The sequence below is a fragment of the Euprymna scolopes genome, chromosome 9, assembly GCF_053919585.1.
Source record: "Euprymna scolopes isolate OS-2025 chromosome 9, ASM5391958v1, whole genome shotgun sequence".
NCBI lineage: Eukaryota > Metazoa > Mollusca > Cephalopoda > Sepiida > Sepiolidae > Euprymna > Euprymna scolopes.
Genome location: NC_136490.1, coordinates 39,783,398 through 39,802,558, shown reverse-complemented (window position 1 = coordinate 39,802,558; position 19,161 = coordinate 39,783,398). Strand labels below are relative to the sequence as shown.

The window sequence follows — 19,161 nt, the reverse complement described above, 5'->3', positions numbered from 1 at the left end:
AACTCTTCCATTAGCCTGATTTCCAGCTGACTACAATCTGATTGTCTTCAAGTCCAATGTAAACAAGTTGTTGATGATCCCCCCCCCAATTAATCCAATTTACAGAATTTCCGCTACTTATGTCTACTAGGCTATAATCACATTGACTAATGTATACCCATTAACCCTTATCCTTGAGTTGCCTCCGGGCCTTGATAAGTGGTGATTCCTGTATAATAATAAAAAAAAAAAAAAAAAAACAATTTGTAGAGGTTATAGTCAAAAATAAAAATAGGCAGTGAATATCTTGGATGATTTCTTAATACATGACAAAAAAAAAGGGACAGGATTCATTTGATGAAATGGCTAAGAGGCTATCTTAATTTGTTTGTTTTTTTTTGTTTTTTTTTCTGTAGATATCATTTTACAAAATGTGTGTTATGTGATCTGATACAACGTTGAAATTTAAGTTTTCATATATTACCAGCTTGAGGTGAATTTTTTTTTCTATAATACATCAAAGTGGATTTGAAAATTGAATTCTGGTAGAATTTCAATAAATTTGTGAGAAGATTAATGAGGAAAATTTTTTTTTTCCATTTTTTTTTTTTTTAAACAAATATGTACGGAATTCATTAAATTCATTCCGATTATCTGCTCAATTGCAAAGGCAGCAGAAACACTCTAAGTCAAACTTTTCCTCACCAATTTGCAATGTGGTAGTGCCAGAGCCACTTTGTTAACGGTGCCCTTGTGAAAATCCACTAGGGTCTGTGTCAGGATCCATCGTTCTTTGTTCATCCCTTCCTCTGCATGACGTGTCAGGAATAAAATTGCACGAAAGTGGTAATGTTGCTTATGTGCCATTCCTTAATGTGTGTTCTGGGTTAAACCTTCCCGGGTTTTGCATGCAATCTGTGAGCTTTGTTTTTTTTCAATGTCAGGGGTGAACACCTGCAATATTAAAGGTTAACGAATAGTTACAGTCAACAAGGAACATTTCATGCAAACCAGACTATCCTGAGGTACGATCTTCATGAGCTCTATGCATAACTCCGACTCACCTAACAAATAAAAGCAGCAGCACCACCACCAATAGTTGCACCAGTAAAACAATTCTTTTTTTTTTTTTTTGGTTTGTTGTGGGGGGGGGGGATCTGTATATGGTAAGTCTCATACCTTCTAAATCTTTTGCAGCCTTGTTAGACAAGGTAAAGGGAAATATTTGTCAGCTGAAGTGGAGTTGGTGACTTCCCAACATCTTGCTTTCATTAAAAGCTTAACTTCTCCAGAAAACTTGTTAATCCAGTTCAAATGTAAAAATCTGTCAACCGTTGGCAATAATTCAGAGTTAATTACTGAAAAGGAGGATGCTGTTGTGAATAGCAACCTCCAGGGCAGTTTATCTTCCCAAGTGCAAAACACACACACACACATTCCAAATTAAGAATGTTCAAAGATAAAAACCAATGAATTTTAGAAGGTTTATGTAATAAATAGAGTAAAATATATATTTTTATTGATATTTAAATAGCGATTTTAATATCGCTATACGATCATGACAATGTTTCGGTCAATTAAATAACTAAAGACCTTGTCAGGCGATGTTGCTTTTAAGAAAGTTAAGTCCTTAATGGAATGGGAAAAGAATGAATTTCACAAAAATTGTAATTTCAAAAGGCAATCAAGCAATTTGATTGAAAAATGGGCGATTTTGCTGATTTTCGCTGACAATAAAATTATTGAAAGTGTGAAACATTTGTTGATCATCGTTCAGTTGCGGGAAACGTTGGCTCTCTTTGCTGACATAGTTACAAAAAAAGTAAAGCCAGTGTGTTAATTCGGGTCATGAGTTGCCTCCCTTATAACTGAAATTTTACTTCTTTTTCTGTATAAATTTAAAAGCATTTGGAGTTCATATGGGTAATATAACACAGTGTCTTCAACCTCGGTCATTCCTTTGTCCAATTTGGAGCTAAAAAAAAAAGAAAGAAATATGAAAAAACATCCAAAATAATGGGAAAACTCCTAGAATTTGAGATTTTCTTATTTATTTTTTTATATTTTTATTTTTTTTAATCTATTTTTATTGGTAAGAAACCCTCCTCAGTCATAATTTTTGAATCAGATATGAATTTTTTTTTCTATTTTCAGCAATAACAGACAATAGTATACACTTACGAGTCATCTTATATTATGAGTTATATTTTTAAATTTCCTCCATACATGAATGATATTATTGACGTTTGCCATGTCGTTTTCATCTGTATTAAACCATGGCAGCACAAAATGTTTGATTCAAAATAAGCATTGATATGATGTTTTAAAATATAATGCTATTTTTATTGATGCTTCTAATGAATTATAACATTTTTTTTTTTTTCATTACAGTTTTAGATTTTTCCCTCCTAAACGTAAATTATTAACCGAAGAAGAGTATTACGCTCAAGGTGTAAAAGAAACCAAGAAAGCTCTGGAAGAATTGAGAGAATTTTGTCGTAGTCCAAAATGCGCTCCATGGCAAGTGATGGATACGATGCAATCACCAAAGAGGTAAATATCTTTTATTTGTTTCGTATCGTTCTGAACATTTCAGATTGCAAATGTTGAATTTTATTTATTTATTGCGGACTGTTATCCTCATCCCTCTTTAGTTGTTGTTTCACGACGTTTCGGCCAACTATTCTTCTGACCTTCATCAGATGGTAACCGTGACGGGATAGGAACTCCGAATCTCCTAACTGCATCCTTTGCAATTACTGCCTTCCATAGCTGTTGTCGTCTCACCACGTTTTGGCCAAGTAAGCCACTGACCAGCTTTGGATAGAATTGAAACCGCTATCTTCAGACAATTCTCACCTGGAATCATAGAGACTGACGAAGGCCAGAGGAATAGTGGGATGAAACATCGTCAAACAACAGTGAAAGAAAGATGAGAATAATAGTCCGCAATAAATAAATTAATAAATAATATTCATCTCAATAATGAATTCCAATTAAAATAATATTGAATTTTCTTATAATAATTAAGTTTAAAATTAAATAAGTCATATTATTTGGATTATTCGAACTACTGTTATCATCTTGAGTGTTATTTTCACAAGGACCTAGAGCATAGTAGATAAAGTATTTGGTAAAATTCAGTTATTACACTCTTCTAGAGGTTGATGGTCTAATCCTCAGTGCGGCGACAATTACGAATTACTTAGTAATTCTACTCAGTCATAGCTGACATAATGAGAGCATGCTATCCTCATAAATTAAATGAAGGGTTCCATTTGAAATTTTGTACGGATTCAGGAGTTTGACAGAAGGATTCTCTGAGTAAGACAAGATATATCTAAAGAAGGTTAGAGGTTATATCGACCAAAATGTAAAAATAAAACTCAAAATGAGAATAGTACTCAAAGTAATCCAAATTATCAATCCTCTTCTCAAAAATTCAGAAACATAATTAAACTAGCAGATGTACCTGGCATTGCCTGGTATTAAACTTAGCATTAAATTCCTTTAAAAAAAAAGATGAAGTAAAAGAAACGAAAAGAAACTGAGACTTGTGTATATGAGTTTTTTTTTTAAACCGTTCACTTCTTGTAAGTGAAAAAGAAAATACTCTAGCTTAGATCGAAACCAAAACCTAAAGACAGTGAGTCAAGTACAATAACCATTAGGCCAGTTTGTCAAGATCTTTAAAAAGTGTTTCCAAACTTACTTATTCTTAACATAAGGAAGCTGTCATGTGAACTATTCATGCATGCGCAGTCATGAAACAGTCGAAAAACAGATTAAAATATGATGACTCCCAAGTATAAATTTTTCGATTTTTACCACTTAGTAACCCTTTTCTTCCGGATGAAAACCAATTAAAAAGATTTTCACATGTCTGAGTACCCTGTGTACCAACATTCAAGATCAAAAATTTGTGGAGTATATAAGTTGAAAGTTGTTCTCCTACACACACGCACACACATTCTCACTTATATAGATAAGGATAATGTTGTGTCTGCACAATAATTAACAAGAACACGAAAGTAAAAGTATAACAATAATATATTAGGAAGAAAAGTTATCTACATATTTACATGTCTTCAGATATACTTCAGTTGGAGATATTCTGGCAGGTGGCGTGTTGCATGTCTTACTGGAGGCAGCATAAGCGTCTTGCCTATTTGACGGTCGTTGCCGGACTCCCCCGGTTGATACCTTTATATATCTCATTTACCCGCCTATATTAATTAGTAGGCGTCTCCACAACAGATAAAAAAATGCTTTGCAGATACCAAGTGTTAACCAGAAAGGTTTGTTCTTGTCAGTGTTTGTGTTGATATTTCTTTGTGTGTATGTAAGTGGGAATCTGCTGGTGCTACAGCTACCCGTAATTGTACTGTGTGTGTAGACCACCACTATTGTTGCTGCTATTAATACGTACTATTTTAATGACAATTTTTATAATTGTGAAATAGGTTGTCTTCAGTTCCAGAATATAAATTTTGATCACTTCGCACATGCGTTGATAGATTTCTTCATTTGATCTAATTTCATTTGAATTCCAAACCTGCCACAATGAATGATTCAACAAACTAAAGTCGACATTCCTTAAACTTAAGTCTGTTAATCTGTTAGTTCTCTGATTTTCTTAGAAGTAGTTTTTCACCATATTCCATATGAAATTATATGAATTGGAATGCAGAAAATTGTCTGAACCAGATATTACGGGAACATTGATTTGTCTTCCAGGGGATTTAAATGACTCAAATGTACCCAAATTTATTTATTTTGCAAATAGCTAAAATTTACTTCATTAGTTTGTGCTTAAAGAATTCACCTAAAGTCAGGATTAATAGATGTCCATTATTAATGGTGATTTGGTTTCTGTCTGTGTGAATCTGAAACCATACTAGTACTATCTTTTCAAATCTCAATTCAAGAGATGGAGGTTAGTGTAGTATTTGTTCTACTCTATTGATATACCATCCTCCCATGTCTGATGGCAGCACTATTTCAAACAACTTGGTATGTTTCCATTGCAAAACTAACTTCCTCCAATAAGTCATCCGCATGGGACATCTGTGCTAGCTGAGTCATGTCCTCTGCCATCAATTGGAAGAGTTCATCTACAAAGCAGTTGCCCCAGCTCCCCTATAGGGTTGAAAAAGCACACAGTGACAAGGATGGATGGGTTTAATTCAACTCACTCTAGGTGAATGCTGTTTCAAGTATATCATCCTCCCAGATATTACATCTTCCTTTGGAGAGTAGTGTAGTATCTGTTCTGTTATCATGAGACCATCCTCCCATGTATTATCACCTCCTTTGGGAAATAGTGTAGTAGCTGTTCTGTTATGAGTCCATTCTCCCATATATTGCCTCCTCCTGGGGGGGGGGTATATCTTCATTCAGCATGTTACCATCCTTCCAGGCATTACCTTCACCTTTGAAAGGGGAGGGGAACAGTGTAACACATGTTCATTCATCATATATATCAGCAAAGAATATGCTCCTTCTGATTGCATATTTTTGCTAGTTATGCATGAAAGACACACTGGTAGCCTCCAGGTAAATTCTGGTTTGCCCTCTATGAGAGCTGAAATATATTCCTCAAATTTGTATAAGTGCACTGATTAATTTTGTTTACATTATTTACATTAGTAGTAATGATTGCAAGGGGGAGACAACTCAAGATTTATTTTATTCATTTTTTTAAATGCTACAATTTATGGGTTTGGTACTGGTAATAAAAACAAATAAACAAAAAAATAACATTATGTTCTCTGCATTTTGATAACAAGTCATTTTATTTAGATTTTTTGCTTTACTCTTATTCACCCTCAACAAGACACATTACCACTTGGACGTAAGGATTACTATTTGTGGCCATATCTACAAGAACACTTTGTAGGGAGTTGAGCAGCGAGATGTCTGTTCACATTACATTTAAACTTCTGCATGTCAGTAGAATCAGATAAGCAGTAAACAGAGAGGGAATTCTGAAGTCTAACAGTTCAAGGGATAGAGTAGAATGCTTTCAGGCAACTAGGGATCTCTAAAATGAAGAGGTGGGATTTTGCTGCTTGGTAGGTTGGTTAATCAGGAGTATTTATATTAAGGGAGAAAAGTGTTATGAGTTCGTCAGAGCACACGCCATTAAACTATTTATAAAACAGACACAATAATGCAACATTGCGGTGATGGAACAGTGGTTGGAGTTTTGTTGATAATGCGGGACTTATTTGATTATACATTCCTTTTTGGATCCTTGTCTAATAGGGAGAGACTAGTGGTAGATGTACCAGCCTAGATGTGGCAACAATATTCCATGCATGGGTGAATGGTGGCTTTGTAAAGATATAGGATACTGTCAGGTGTGAGTAATTTTCTAACATGATAGAGAGAGCCCATTTTCTTTGCAGCAGCCTTGGCAATGCCCTCAATGTATTTATTCCAATTCATGTTGCTTGTATTTGCTTAAATTTATATTTTAAAATTTTTTCCTCCATACATGAATGATATTATTGATGTTTGCCATGTTGCTTGTCTCTGTATTAAGACTACAGCAGCACAAAATATTTGATTTTGACATTAAAGCATTACATTTTTCAAGTATTTTGATTATTTTATAAAAGCAATATTTTTTAGCACTTTATCACTAACAACTCATCCAAATAATCTGTACATGCTTTTGTTGTTAGCTTTATCATACCCTCCAATTCAAGAATTCAAAGGTGGAGCATGCTTCTCAGGTTGGGAAATCAATTATTTCAGTTGTTATTTTTGTTTTGTTTTTGTTTAATTTATTTATTTTTACCACGTCCACTGATATCCTTGTTGATAAAATATTCTGTTAGAACAAACTATTGGCAGAATTCATTCAAGTAATTCTAAACACCTCTAAATATATAATTTTAAAAATTAAAACTAATTTTTACACTTTTTGTTTTCTCTAAATATTTTAACTTAATCTAATATACAAAGTAAAGTCAGTTTCTTTCTTGATTTTTTTTTTTTTGTCATCGAAATATTTCTATCTATGAAATCTATATTTGATTCTGATTCAGTTTTTCTTCTATATTATTGAACCATATTAAGAAGAATAAAACGCAACCCGGTTTGATTCTATCCAGAAAATACATTGTTTTGGTCCAAATTATTTTCAAATGATCACAAAAAGAAAAGGAAGGCGATGTAACTCTTATCTGTCCATTACTTCCCTTTAATTGAAACAAAAATATTTTGGAAAAACAAAATCTCCATAGTTAATAATAATAATAATTAAAACCTAATTGCAAGCAAAAACACTACTGAGCAACGCTAAGTAGCAAGTAATGTTGAATTTTTTTTTTTTTTTTTTCTAAAAGATCTGGAGATTTCGTTTGTAATCTAGCAAGTAAAATTTGGATTTAGCAGCTATCATTTTTTTTTTTTTTTTTTCTGTAAAATTTGGAGATTTCATTTGCCACCCACACTGAAGCAATTTTTTAATTTAATTACTTTTCGTATTCATTTCGTCTCTAGTCATTATATGAGACTTGTACTATTTATTAAGCTGCCTTTCGTGCATATATATGCAAATCACTAGTAATTTAACATTTCAACATAAATTTCAATATTCTAAAAATATCACCAGGACTCCCCAATTCTATGAACTTTAATCCACATAAATGTTTTATTAAACTTTACATTTCTCAATTAGTTAGACATGTTCATGTTTATTCGTGCATAATTTTATTAACTAGAAAATTAAAAAATTTCAACACTGGAAGCATATCGAAAAAAAAAAAAGGAGACCCTTCTAGAGAACACGAATAGGTGTGTACCAGTAGAATATTCTAAGTATAAGAAAATGGATTTGAGACTGAAAATGAGCCATGATGATTTCTTAGAATACTTAAAATATTAACAGCAGATATTAATGTGTTATCAGCAGAATATGCAATTCATGATAAGTATGAGATATTCCCCCGGACTTGTGTGTGTGTAGTCAGCACCAACCCTATTCGGGTTTAACCGGCTTCCTCCAAAGGAGGAAGTTTCATGGGTGTATGAAATTCACAAGCGGTCCCCAGTCTCATGTATATCCCCATTAGGGGAGATGACAACAGGTTTTTGCAGAGAGGTGTCGACGTCCTCCTACATACAGCACCTGGAATTGCCAAATTGGTCATCCATTTTAGCAATGACCAGGCTCAACGTTGCTTAACTTCGATGATCTGACGGGAACCGGTGTGTCAACGTGATTATGCCCGGACTTGTGCTAATCATTTGCAAAAAAACAATTTTTCAAAAAATCGTTTATGAATTATGTCCCTTGATAGCATTTTTTTTTTTTTTTTACATTTAAATAAAATATGATAATTGACAAATAAACATTTAAATAAAATATTATTTAGGTAAGTGACAATAAATAAAAATTTAAATAAAATATAAATAAGATAAGTGACAAATAAATATTTCAATAAAATATGAATAAGATAAGTGACAAACATTTAAATAAAATATGACTAAGATAAGTGACGAATAAAAATTTAAATACAATATTATTTAGATAAGTGACAAATAAACATTTAAATAAAATATTATTTAGATAAGTAACAAATAAATATTTAAATAAAATATGAATAAGATAAGTGACAAATAAACATTTAAATAAAATATGAATAAGTGACAAATAAACATTTAAATAAAATATGAATAAGTGACAAATAAATATTTAAATAAAATATGAATAAGTGGCAAATAAACATTTAAATAAAATATGAATAAGATAAGTGACAAATAAATATTTAAATAAAATATGAATAAGATAAGTGACAAATAAACATCTAAATAAAATATGAATAAGATAAGTGACAAATAAATATTTAAATAAAATATGAAAAAGTGACAAATAAATATTTAAATAAAATATGAAAAAGTGACAAATAAATATTTAAATAAAATATGAATAAGTGGCAAATAAACATTTAAATAAAATATGAATAAGATAAGTGACAAATAAATATTTAAATAAAATATGAATAAGATAAGTGACAAATAAATATTTAAATAAAATATGAATAAGATAAGTGACAAATAAATATTTAAATAAAATATGAATAAGATAAGTGACAAATAAACATTTAAATAAAATATGAATAAGATAAGTGACAAATAAATATTTAAATAAAATATGAATAAGTGACAATTAAATATTTAAATACAATATGAATAAGTGACAATTACATATTTAAATAAAATATGAATAAGTGACAAATAAATATTTAAATAAAATATGAATAAGTGACAAATAGATATTTAAATAAAATATGCATAAGTGACAAATAAATATTTAAATAAAATATGAATAAGATAAGTGACAAATAAACATTTAAATAAAATATGAATAAGATAAGTGAAAATAAATATTTAAATAAAATATGAATAAGATAAGTGACAAATAAACATTTAAATAAAATATGAAAAAGTGACAAATAAATATTTAAATAAAATATGCATAAGTGACAAATAAATATTTAAATAAAATATGAATAAGATAAGTGACAAATAAACATTTAAATAAAATATGAATAAGATAAGTGAAAATAAATATTTAAATAAAATATGAATAAGATAAGTGACAAATAAACATTTAAATAAAATATGAATAAGATAAGTGACAAATAAACATTTAAATAAAATATGAATAATATAAGTGACAAATAAATATTTAAATAAAATATGAATAAGATAAGTGAAAAATAAACATTTAAATAAAATATGAATAAGTGACAAATAAATATTTAAATAAAATATGAATAAGTGACAAATAAATATTTAAATAAAATATGAATAAGATAAGTGACAAATAAACATTTAAATAAAATATGATAAAGATAAGTGACAAATAAATATTTAAATAAAATATGAATAAAATAAGCGACAAATAAATATTTAAATAAAATATGAATAAGATAAGTGAAAAATAAACATTTAAATAAAATATGAAAAAGTGACAAATAAACATTTAAATAAAATATGAATAAGTGACAAATAAATATTTAAATAAAATATGAATAAGTGACAAATAAATATTTAAATAAAATATGAATAAGATAAGTGACAAATAAACATTTAAATAAAATATGATAAAGATAAGTGACAAATAAACATTTAAATAAAATATGAATAAGATAAGTGACAAATAAATATTTAAATAAAATATGAATAAGTTACAAATAAACATTTAAATAAAATATGAATAACTGACAAATAAACATTTAAATAAAATATGAATAAGATAAGTGACAAATAAACATTTAAATAAAATATGAATAAGTGGCAAATAAACATTTAAATAAAATATGAAAAAGTGACAAATAAATATTTAAATAAAATATGAATAAGTGACAAATAAATATTTAAATAAAATATGAAAAAGTGACAAATAAATATTTAGATAAAATATGAATAAGTGGCAAATAAACATTTAAATAAAATATGAATAAGATAAGTGACAAATAAATATTTAAATAAAATATGAATAAGATAAGTGACAAATAAACATCTAAATAAAATATGAATAAGATAAGTGACAAATAAATATTTAAATAAAATATGAAAAAGTGACAAATAAATATTTAAATAAAATATGAAAAAGTGACAAATAAATATTTAAATAAAATATGAATAAGTGGCAAATAAACATTTAAATAAAATATGAATAAGATAAGTGACAAATAAATATTTAAATAAAATATGAATAAGATAAGTGACAAATAAATATTTAAATAAAATATGAATAAGATAAGTGACAAATAAATATTTAAATAAAATATGAATAAGATAAGTGACAAATAAACATTTAAATAAAATATGAATAAGATAAGTGACAAATAAATATTTAAATAAAATATGAATAAGTGACAATTAAATATTTAAATACAATATGAATAAGTGACAATTACATATTTAAATAAAATATGAATAAGTGACAAATAAATATTTAAATAAAATATGAATAAGTGACAAATAGATATTTAAATAAAATATGCATAAGTGACAAATAAATATTTAAATAAAATATGAATAAGATAAGTGACAAATAAACATTTAAATAAAATATGAAAAAGTGACAAATAAATATTTAAATAAAATATGCATAAGTGACAAATAAATATTTAAATAAAATATGAATAAGATAAGTGACAAATAAACATTTAAATAAAATATGAATAAGATAAGTGAAAATACATATTTAAATAAAATATGAATAAGATAAGTGACAAATAAACATTTAAATAAAATATGAATAAGATAAGTGAAAATAAATATTTAAATAAAATATGAATAAGATAAGTGACAAATAAACATTTAAATAAAATATGAATAAGATAAGTGAAAATAAATATTTAAATAAAATATGAATAAGATAAGTGACAAATAAATATTTAAATAAAATATGAATAAGATAAGTGAAAATAAATATTTAAATAAAATATGAATAAGATAAGTGAAAATAAATATTTAAATAAAATATGAATAAGATAAGTGACAAATAAATATTTAAATAAAATATGAATAAGATAAGTGACAAATAAATATTTAAATAAAATATGAATAAGATAAGTGACAAATAAATATTTAAATAAAATATGAATAAGATAAGTGAAAATAAATATTTAAATAAAATATGAATAAGATAAGTGAAAATAAATATTTAAATAAAATATGAATAAGTGACAAATAGATATTTAAATAAAATATGAATAAGTGACAAATAAATATTTAAATAAAATATGCATAAGTGACAAATAAATATTTAAATAAAATATGAATAAGATAAGTGACAAATAAACATTTAAATAAAATATGAATAAGATAAGTGAAAATAAATATTTTAATAAAATATGAATAAGATAAGTGACAAATAAACATTTAAATAAAATATGAAAAAGTGACAAATAAATATTTAAATAAAATATGCATAAGTGACAAATAAATATTTAAATAAAATATGAATAAGATAAGTGACAAATAAACATTTAAATAAAATATGAATAAGATAAGTGACAAATAAATATTTAAATAAAATATAAGATAAGTGACAAATAAACATTTAAATAAAATATGAATAAGATAAGTGACAAATAAATATTTAAATAAAATATGAATAAGTGACAATTAAATATTTAAATACAATATGAATAAGTGACAATTACATATTTAAATAAAATATGAATAAGTGACAAATAAATATTTAAATAAAATATGAATAAGTGACAAATAGATATTTAAATAAAATATGCATAAGTGACAAATAAATATTTAAATAAAATATGAATAAGATAAGTGACAAATAAACATTTAAATAAAATATGAAAAAGTGACAAATAAATATTTAAATAAAATATGCATAAGTGACAAATAAATATTTAAATAAAATATGAATAAGATAAGTGACAAATAAACATTTAAATAAAATATGAATAAGATAAGTGAAAATAAATATTTAAATAAAATATGAATAAGATAAGTGACAAATAAACATTTAAATAAAATATGAATAAGATAAGTGAAAATAAATATTTAAATAAAATATGAATAAGATAAGTGACAAATAAACATTTAAATAAAATATGAATAAGATAAGTGAAAATAAATATTTAAATAAAATATGAATAAGATAAGTGACAAATAAATATTTAAATAAAATATGAATAAGATAAGTGAAAATAAATATTTAAATAAAATATGAATAAGATAAGTGAAAATAAATATTTAAATAAAATATGAATAAGTGACAAATAGATATTTAAATAAAATATGAATAAGTGACAAATAAATATTTAAATAAAATATGCATAAGTGACAAATAAATATTTAAATAAAATATGAATAAGATAAGTGACAAATAAACATTTAAATAAAATATGAATAAGATAAGTGAAAATAAATATTTTAATAAAATATGAATAAGATAAGTGACAAATAAACATTTAAATAAAATATGAAAAAGTGACAAATAAATATTTAAATAAAATATGCATAAGTGACAAATAAATATTTAAATAAAATATGAATAAGATAAGTGACAAATAAACATTTAAATAAAATATGAATAAGATAAGTGACAAATAAATATTTAAATAAAATATGAATAAGATAAGTGACAAATAAACATTTAAATAAAATATGAATAAGATAAGTGACAAATAAATATTTAAATAAAATATGAATAAGTGACAATTAAATATTTAAATACAATATGAATAAGTGACAATTACATATTTAAATAAAATATGAATAAGTGACAAATAAATATTTAAATAAAATATGAATAAGTGACAAATAGATATTAAAATAAAATATTAATAAGTGACAAATAAATATTTAAATAAAATATGCATAAGTGACAAATAAATATTTAAATAAAATATGAATAAGATAAGTGACAAATAAACATTTAAATAAAATATGAATAAGATAAGTGAAAATAAATATTTAAATAAAATATGAATAAGATAAGTGACAAATAAACATTTAAATAAAATATGAAAAAGTGACAAATAAATATTTAAATAAGATATGCATAAGTGACAAATAAATATTTAAATAAAATATGAATAAGATAAGTGACAAATAAACATTTAAATAAAATATGAATAAGATAAGTGAAAATAAATATTTAAATAAAATATGAATAAGATAAGTGACAAATAAACATTTAAATAAAATATGAATAAGATAAGTGAAAATAAATATTTAAATAAAATATGAATAAGATAAGTGACAAATAAATATTTAAATAAAATATGAATAAGATAAGTGACAAATAAATATTTAAATAAAATATGAATAAGATAAGTGACAAATAAATATTTAAATAAAATATGAATAAGATAAGTGAAAATAAATATTTTAATAAAATATGAATAAGATAAGTGAAAATAAATATTTAAATAAAATATGAATAAGATAAGTGACAAATAAATATTTAAATAAAATATGAATAAGATAAGTGACAAATAAATATTTAAATAAAATATGAATAAGATAAGTGAAAATAAATATTTAAATAAAATATGAATAAGATAAGTGAAAATAAATATTTAAATAAAATATGAATAAGTGACAAATAAATATTTAAATAAAATATGAATAAGTGACAAATAGATATTTAAATAAAATATGAATAAGTGACAAATAAATATTTAAATAAAATATGCATAAGTGACAAATAAATATTTAAATAAAATATGAATAAGATAAGTGACAAATAAACATTTAAATAAAATATGAATAAGTGACAAATAAATATTTAAATAAAATATGAAAAAGTGACAAATAAATATTTAAATAAAATATGAATAAGATAAGTGACAAATAAACATTTAAATAAAATATGAATAAGATAAGTGACAAATAAATATTTAAATAAAATATGAATAAGAGAAGTGACAAATAAACATTTAAATAAAATATGAATAAGATAAGTGAAAATAAATATTTAAATAAAATATGAATAAGATAAGTGACAAATAAATATTTAAATAAAATATGAATAAGATAAGTGACAAATAAATATTTAAATAAAATATGCATAAGTGACAAATAAATATTTAAATAAAATATGAATAAGATAAGTGAAAATAAACAATTAAATAAAATATGAATAAGATAAGTTAAAATAAATATTTGAATAAAATATGAATAAGATAAGTGACAAATAAATATTTAAATAAAATATGAATAAGTGACAAATAAATATTTAAATAAAATATGAATAAGTGACAAATAAATATTTAAATAAAATATGCATAAGTGACAAATAAATATTTAAATAAAATATGAATAAGATAAGTGACAAATAAACATTTAAATAAAATATGAATAAGTGACAAATAAATATTTAAATAAAAAAAGCATAAGTGACAAATAAATATTTAAATAAAATATGAAAAAGTGACAAATAAATATTTAAATAAAATATGCATAAGATAAGTGACAAATAAACATTTAAATAAAATATGAATAAGATAAGTGAAAATAAATATTTAAATAAAATATGAATAAGATAAGTGACAAATAAACATTTAAATAAAATATGAATAAGATAAGTGAAAATAAATATTTAAATAAAATATGAATAAGATAAGTGACAAATAAATATTTAAAAAAAATATGAATAAGATAAGTGAAAATAAACATTTAAATAAAATATGAATAAGATAAGTGACAAATAAACATTTAAATAAAATATGAATAAGATAAGTGAAAATAAATATTTTAATAAAATATGAATAAGATAAGTGACAAATAAACATTTAAATAAAATATGAAAAAGTGACAAATAAATATTTAAATAAAATATGCATAAGTGACAAATAAATATTTAAATAAAATATGAATAAGATAAGTGACAAATAAACATTTAAATAAAATATGAATAAGATAAGTGACAAATAAATATTTAAATAAAATATGAATAAGATAAGTGACAAATAAACATTTAAATAAAATATGAATAAGATAAGTGAAAATAAATATTTAAATAAAATATGAATAAGATAAGTGACAAATAAATATTTAAATAAAATATGAATAAGATAAGTGACAAATAAATATTTAAATAAAATATGCATAAGTGACAAATAAATATTTAAATAAAATATGAATAAGATAAGTGAAAATAAACAATTAAATAAAATATGAATAAGATAAGTTAAAATAAATATTTGAATAAAATATGAATAAGATAAGTGACAAATAAATATTTAAATAAAATATGAATAAGTGACAAATAAATATTTAAATAAAATATGAATAAGTGACAAATAAATATTTAAATAAAATATGCATAAGTGACAAATAAATATTTAAATAAAATATGAATAAGATAAGTGACAAATAAACATTTAAATAAAATATGAATAAGTGACAAATAAATATTTAAATAAAATATGCATAAGTGACAAATAAATATTTAAATAAAATATGAAAAAGTGACAAATAAATATTTAAATAAAATATGCATAAGATAAGTGACAAATAAACATTTAAATAAAATATGAATAAGATAAGTGAAAATAAATATTTAAATAAAATATGAATAAGATAAGTGACAAATAAACATTTAAATAAAATATGAATAAGATAAGTGAAAATAAATATTTAAATAAAATATGAATAAGATAAGTGACAAATAAATATTTAAATAAAATATGAATAAGATAAGTGACAAATAAATATTTAAATAAAATATGAATAAGATAAGTGACAAATAAATATTTAAATAAAATATGCATAAGTGACAAATAAATATTTAAATAAAATATGAATAAGATAAGTGAAAATAAACATTTAAATAAAATATGAATAAGATAAGTGAAAATAAATATTTGAATAAAATATGAATAAGATAAGTGACAAATAAATATTTAAATAAAATATGAATAAGTGACAAATAAATATTTAAATAAAATATGCATAAGTGACAAATAAATATTTAAATAAAATATGAATAAGATAAGTGAAAATAAATATTTGAATAAAATATGAATAAGATAAGTGACAAATAAATATTTAAATAAAATATGAATAAGTGACAAATAAATATTTAAATAAAATATGAATAAGTGACAAATAAATATTTAAATAAAATATGCATAAGTGACAAATAAATATTTAAATAAAATATGAATAAGATAAGTGACAAATAAACATTTAAATAAAATATGAATAAGATAAGTGAAAATAAATATTTGAATAAAATATGAATAAGATAAGTGAAAATAAATATTTGAATAAAATATGAATAAGATAAGTGACAAATAAACATTTAAATAAAATATGAAAAAGTGACAAATAAATATTTAAATAAAATATGCACAAGTGACAAATAAATATTTAAATAAAATATGAATAAGTGACAAATAAATATTTAAATAAAATATGCATAAGTGAAAATAAATATTTAAATAAAATATGAATAAGATAAGTGAAAATAAATATTTAAATAAAATATGAATAAGATAAGTGAAAATAAATATTTAAATAAAATATGAATAAAATAAGTGACAAATAAACATTTAAATAAAATATGAATAAGATAAGTGAAAATAAATATTTAAATAAAATATGAATAAGATAAGTGAAAATAAATATTTGAATAAAATATGAATAACGTAAGTGACAAATAAATATTTAAATAAAATATAAATAAGTGACAAATAAATATTTAAAAAAAATATGCATGAGTGACAAATAAATATTTAAATAAAATATGAATAAGATAAGTGACAAATAAACATTTAAATAAAATATGAATAAGATAAGTGAAAATAAATATTTAAATAAAATATGAATAAAATAAGTGACAAATAAACATTTAAATAAAATATGAATAAGATAAGTGAAAATAAACATTTAAATAAAATATGAATAAGGTAAGTGAAAATAAATATTTGAATAAAATATGAATAAGATAAGTGACAAATAAATATTTAAATAAAATATGAATAAGTGACAAATAAATATTTAAATAAAATATGAATAAGTGACAAATAAATATTTAAATAAAATATGCATAAGTGACAAATAAACATTTAAATAAAATATGCATAAGTGACAAATAAATATTTAAATAAAATATGAATAAGATAAGTGACAAATAAACATTTAAATAAAATATGAATAAAATAAGTGACAAATAAATATTTAAATAAAATATGATAAAGATAAGTGACAAACATTTAAATAAAATATGATAAAGATAAGTGACAAACATTTAAATAAAATATGATAAAGATAAGTGACAAATAAACATTTAAATAAAATATGAATAAGTGACAAATATTTAAATAAAATATGAATAAGATAAGTGACAAATAAACATTTAAATAAAATATGATAAAGATAAGTGACAAATAAACATTTAAATAAAATATGAATAAGATAAGTGACAAATAAACATTTAAATAAAATATGAATAAGTGACAAACATTTAAATAAAATATGAATAAGATAAGTGACAAATAAATATTTAAATAAAATATGAATAAGATAAGTGAAAATAAATATTTAAATAAAATATGAATAAGATAAGTGACAAATAAATATTTAAATAAAATATGATAAAGATAAGTGACAAATAAATATTTAAATAAAATATGAATAAGTGACAAATAAATATTTAAATAAAATATGAATAAGTGACAAATATTTAAATAAAATATGAATAAGTGACAAATATTTAAATAAAATATGAATAAGTGACAAAAAAATATTTAAATAAAATATGAATAAGTGACAAATAAATATTTAAATAAGATATGAATAAGATAAGTGACAAATAAACATTTAAATAAAATTTTTAAAAATCTATTTATATTAAAGCAATAAACTCTCTTTTTGTATTGATTTTTTTTTCTTTAGCAGTAGCAGGGCAAATTAATTCACCTATTAATTTGTCTGCTTTCTGCAGGTTTCTTTTTTTTATTTTTGGATATTTTTCTGATTTTTTTTTTTCTGACAATTTCTCTGGCAATATTTACACTTGTAATACATTTCAATTTTATTTTTTATAAACACTGTTAGATTTTTATTATTTGTTTCTTACGAAAGAACGCATATCTTAAAATCATACTACTAACGTTAAATCTGTGTGGTAACAAATTAATATTTGTGAAAACAAATATTCATTTACAAAATAATCTGTAAATGTCAGTAATATTTACAAAATCAATTTGAAAAAAATAAATGTAATCCACAAAAATTAGACAAATTAATATTTTCACAAATTTTCTCAATGGATAAATTTGCCCTCGCGTTACAAAAAAAAATCTAATCAAAAGAATTTGTCAGCTGTTATGGAGATTAACCGTTTTAATAAACTTAAAACTCTTATATATATATATATATATATATATATATATATATATATATATATATATATATATATATATATATATATCTTATATACAGTTTTGAGTTTATTGAAACGGTTAACGCAGAATATAATGTGTATTCATAAAGTCTATTATATAATGTTTTGTATGTTTGTGTTTGTATTCTTCACTAAAATTAAAAAATGCAAATCAAAATCTTAAAGAGTTAATACTTTCTTGATTATCATTGTTCTTGGTGTATAATATTTAAAATTTCGGAAAAAAAAAAGATTAATTTCTTGAGGTACAAATGATAAATAAT

At 22.4% G+C, this 19,161-nt stretch overlaps 1 protein-coding gene across 2 annotated transcripts in view; it reads left to right on the top strand.

The window, feature by feature from the left end:
• Positions 1-19,161, top strand: part of LOC145284510 (nuclear envelope integral membrane protein-like) — a 148,139-nt gene that overhangs the window by 114,975 nt on the left and 14,003 nt on the right. For both annotated transcript variants that reach the window (XM_080133395.1, XM_080133396.1), the window contains exon 7: positions 2,371-2,532. In XM_080133395.1, the coding sequence (XP_079989521.1) occupies positions 2,371-2,532 (162 nt within the window). The remainder of the gene's footprint in view (positions 1-2,370; positions 2,533-19,161) is intronic.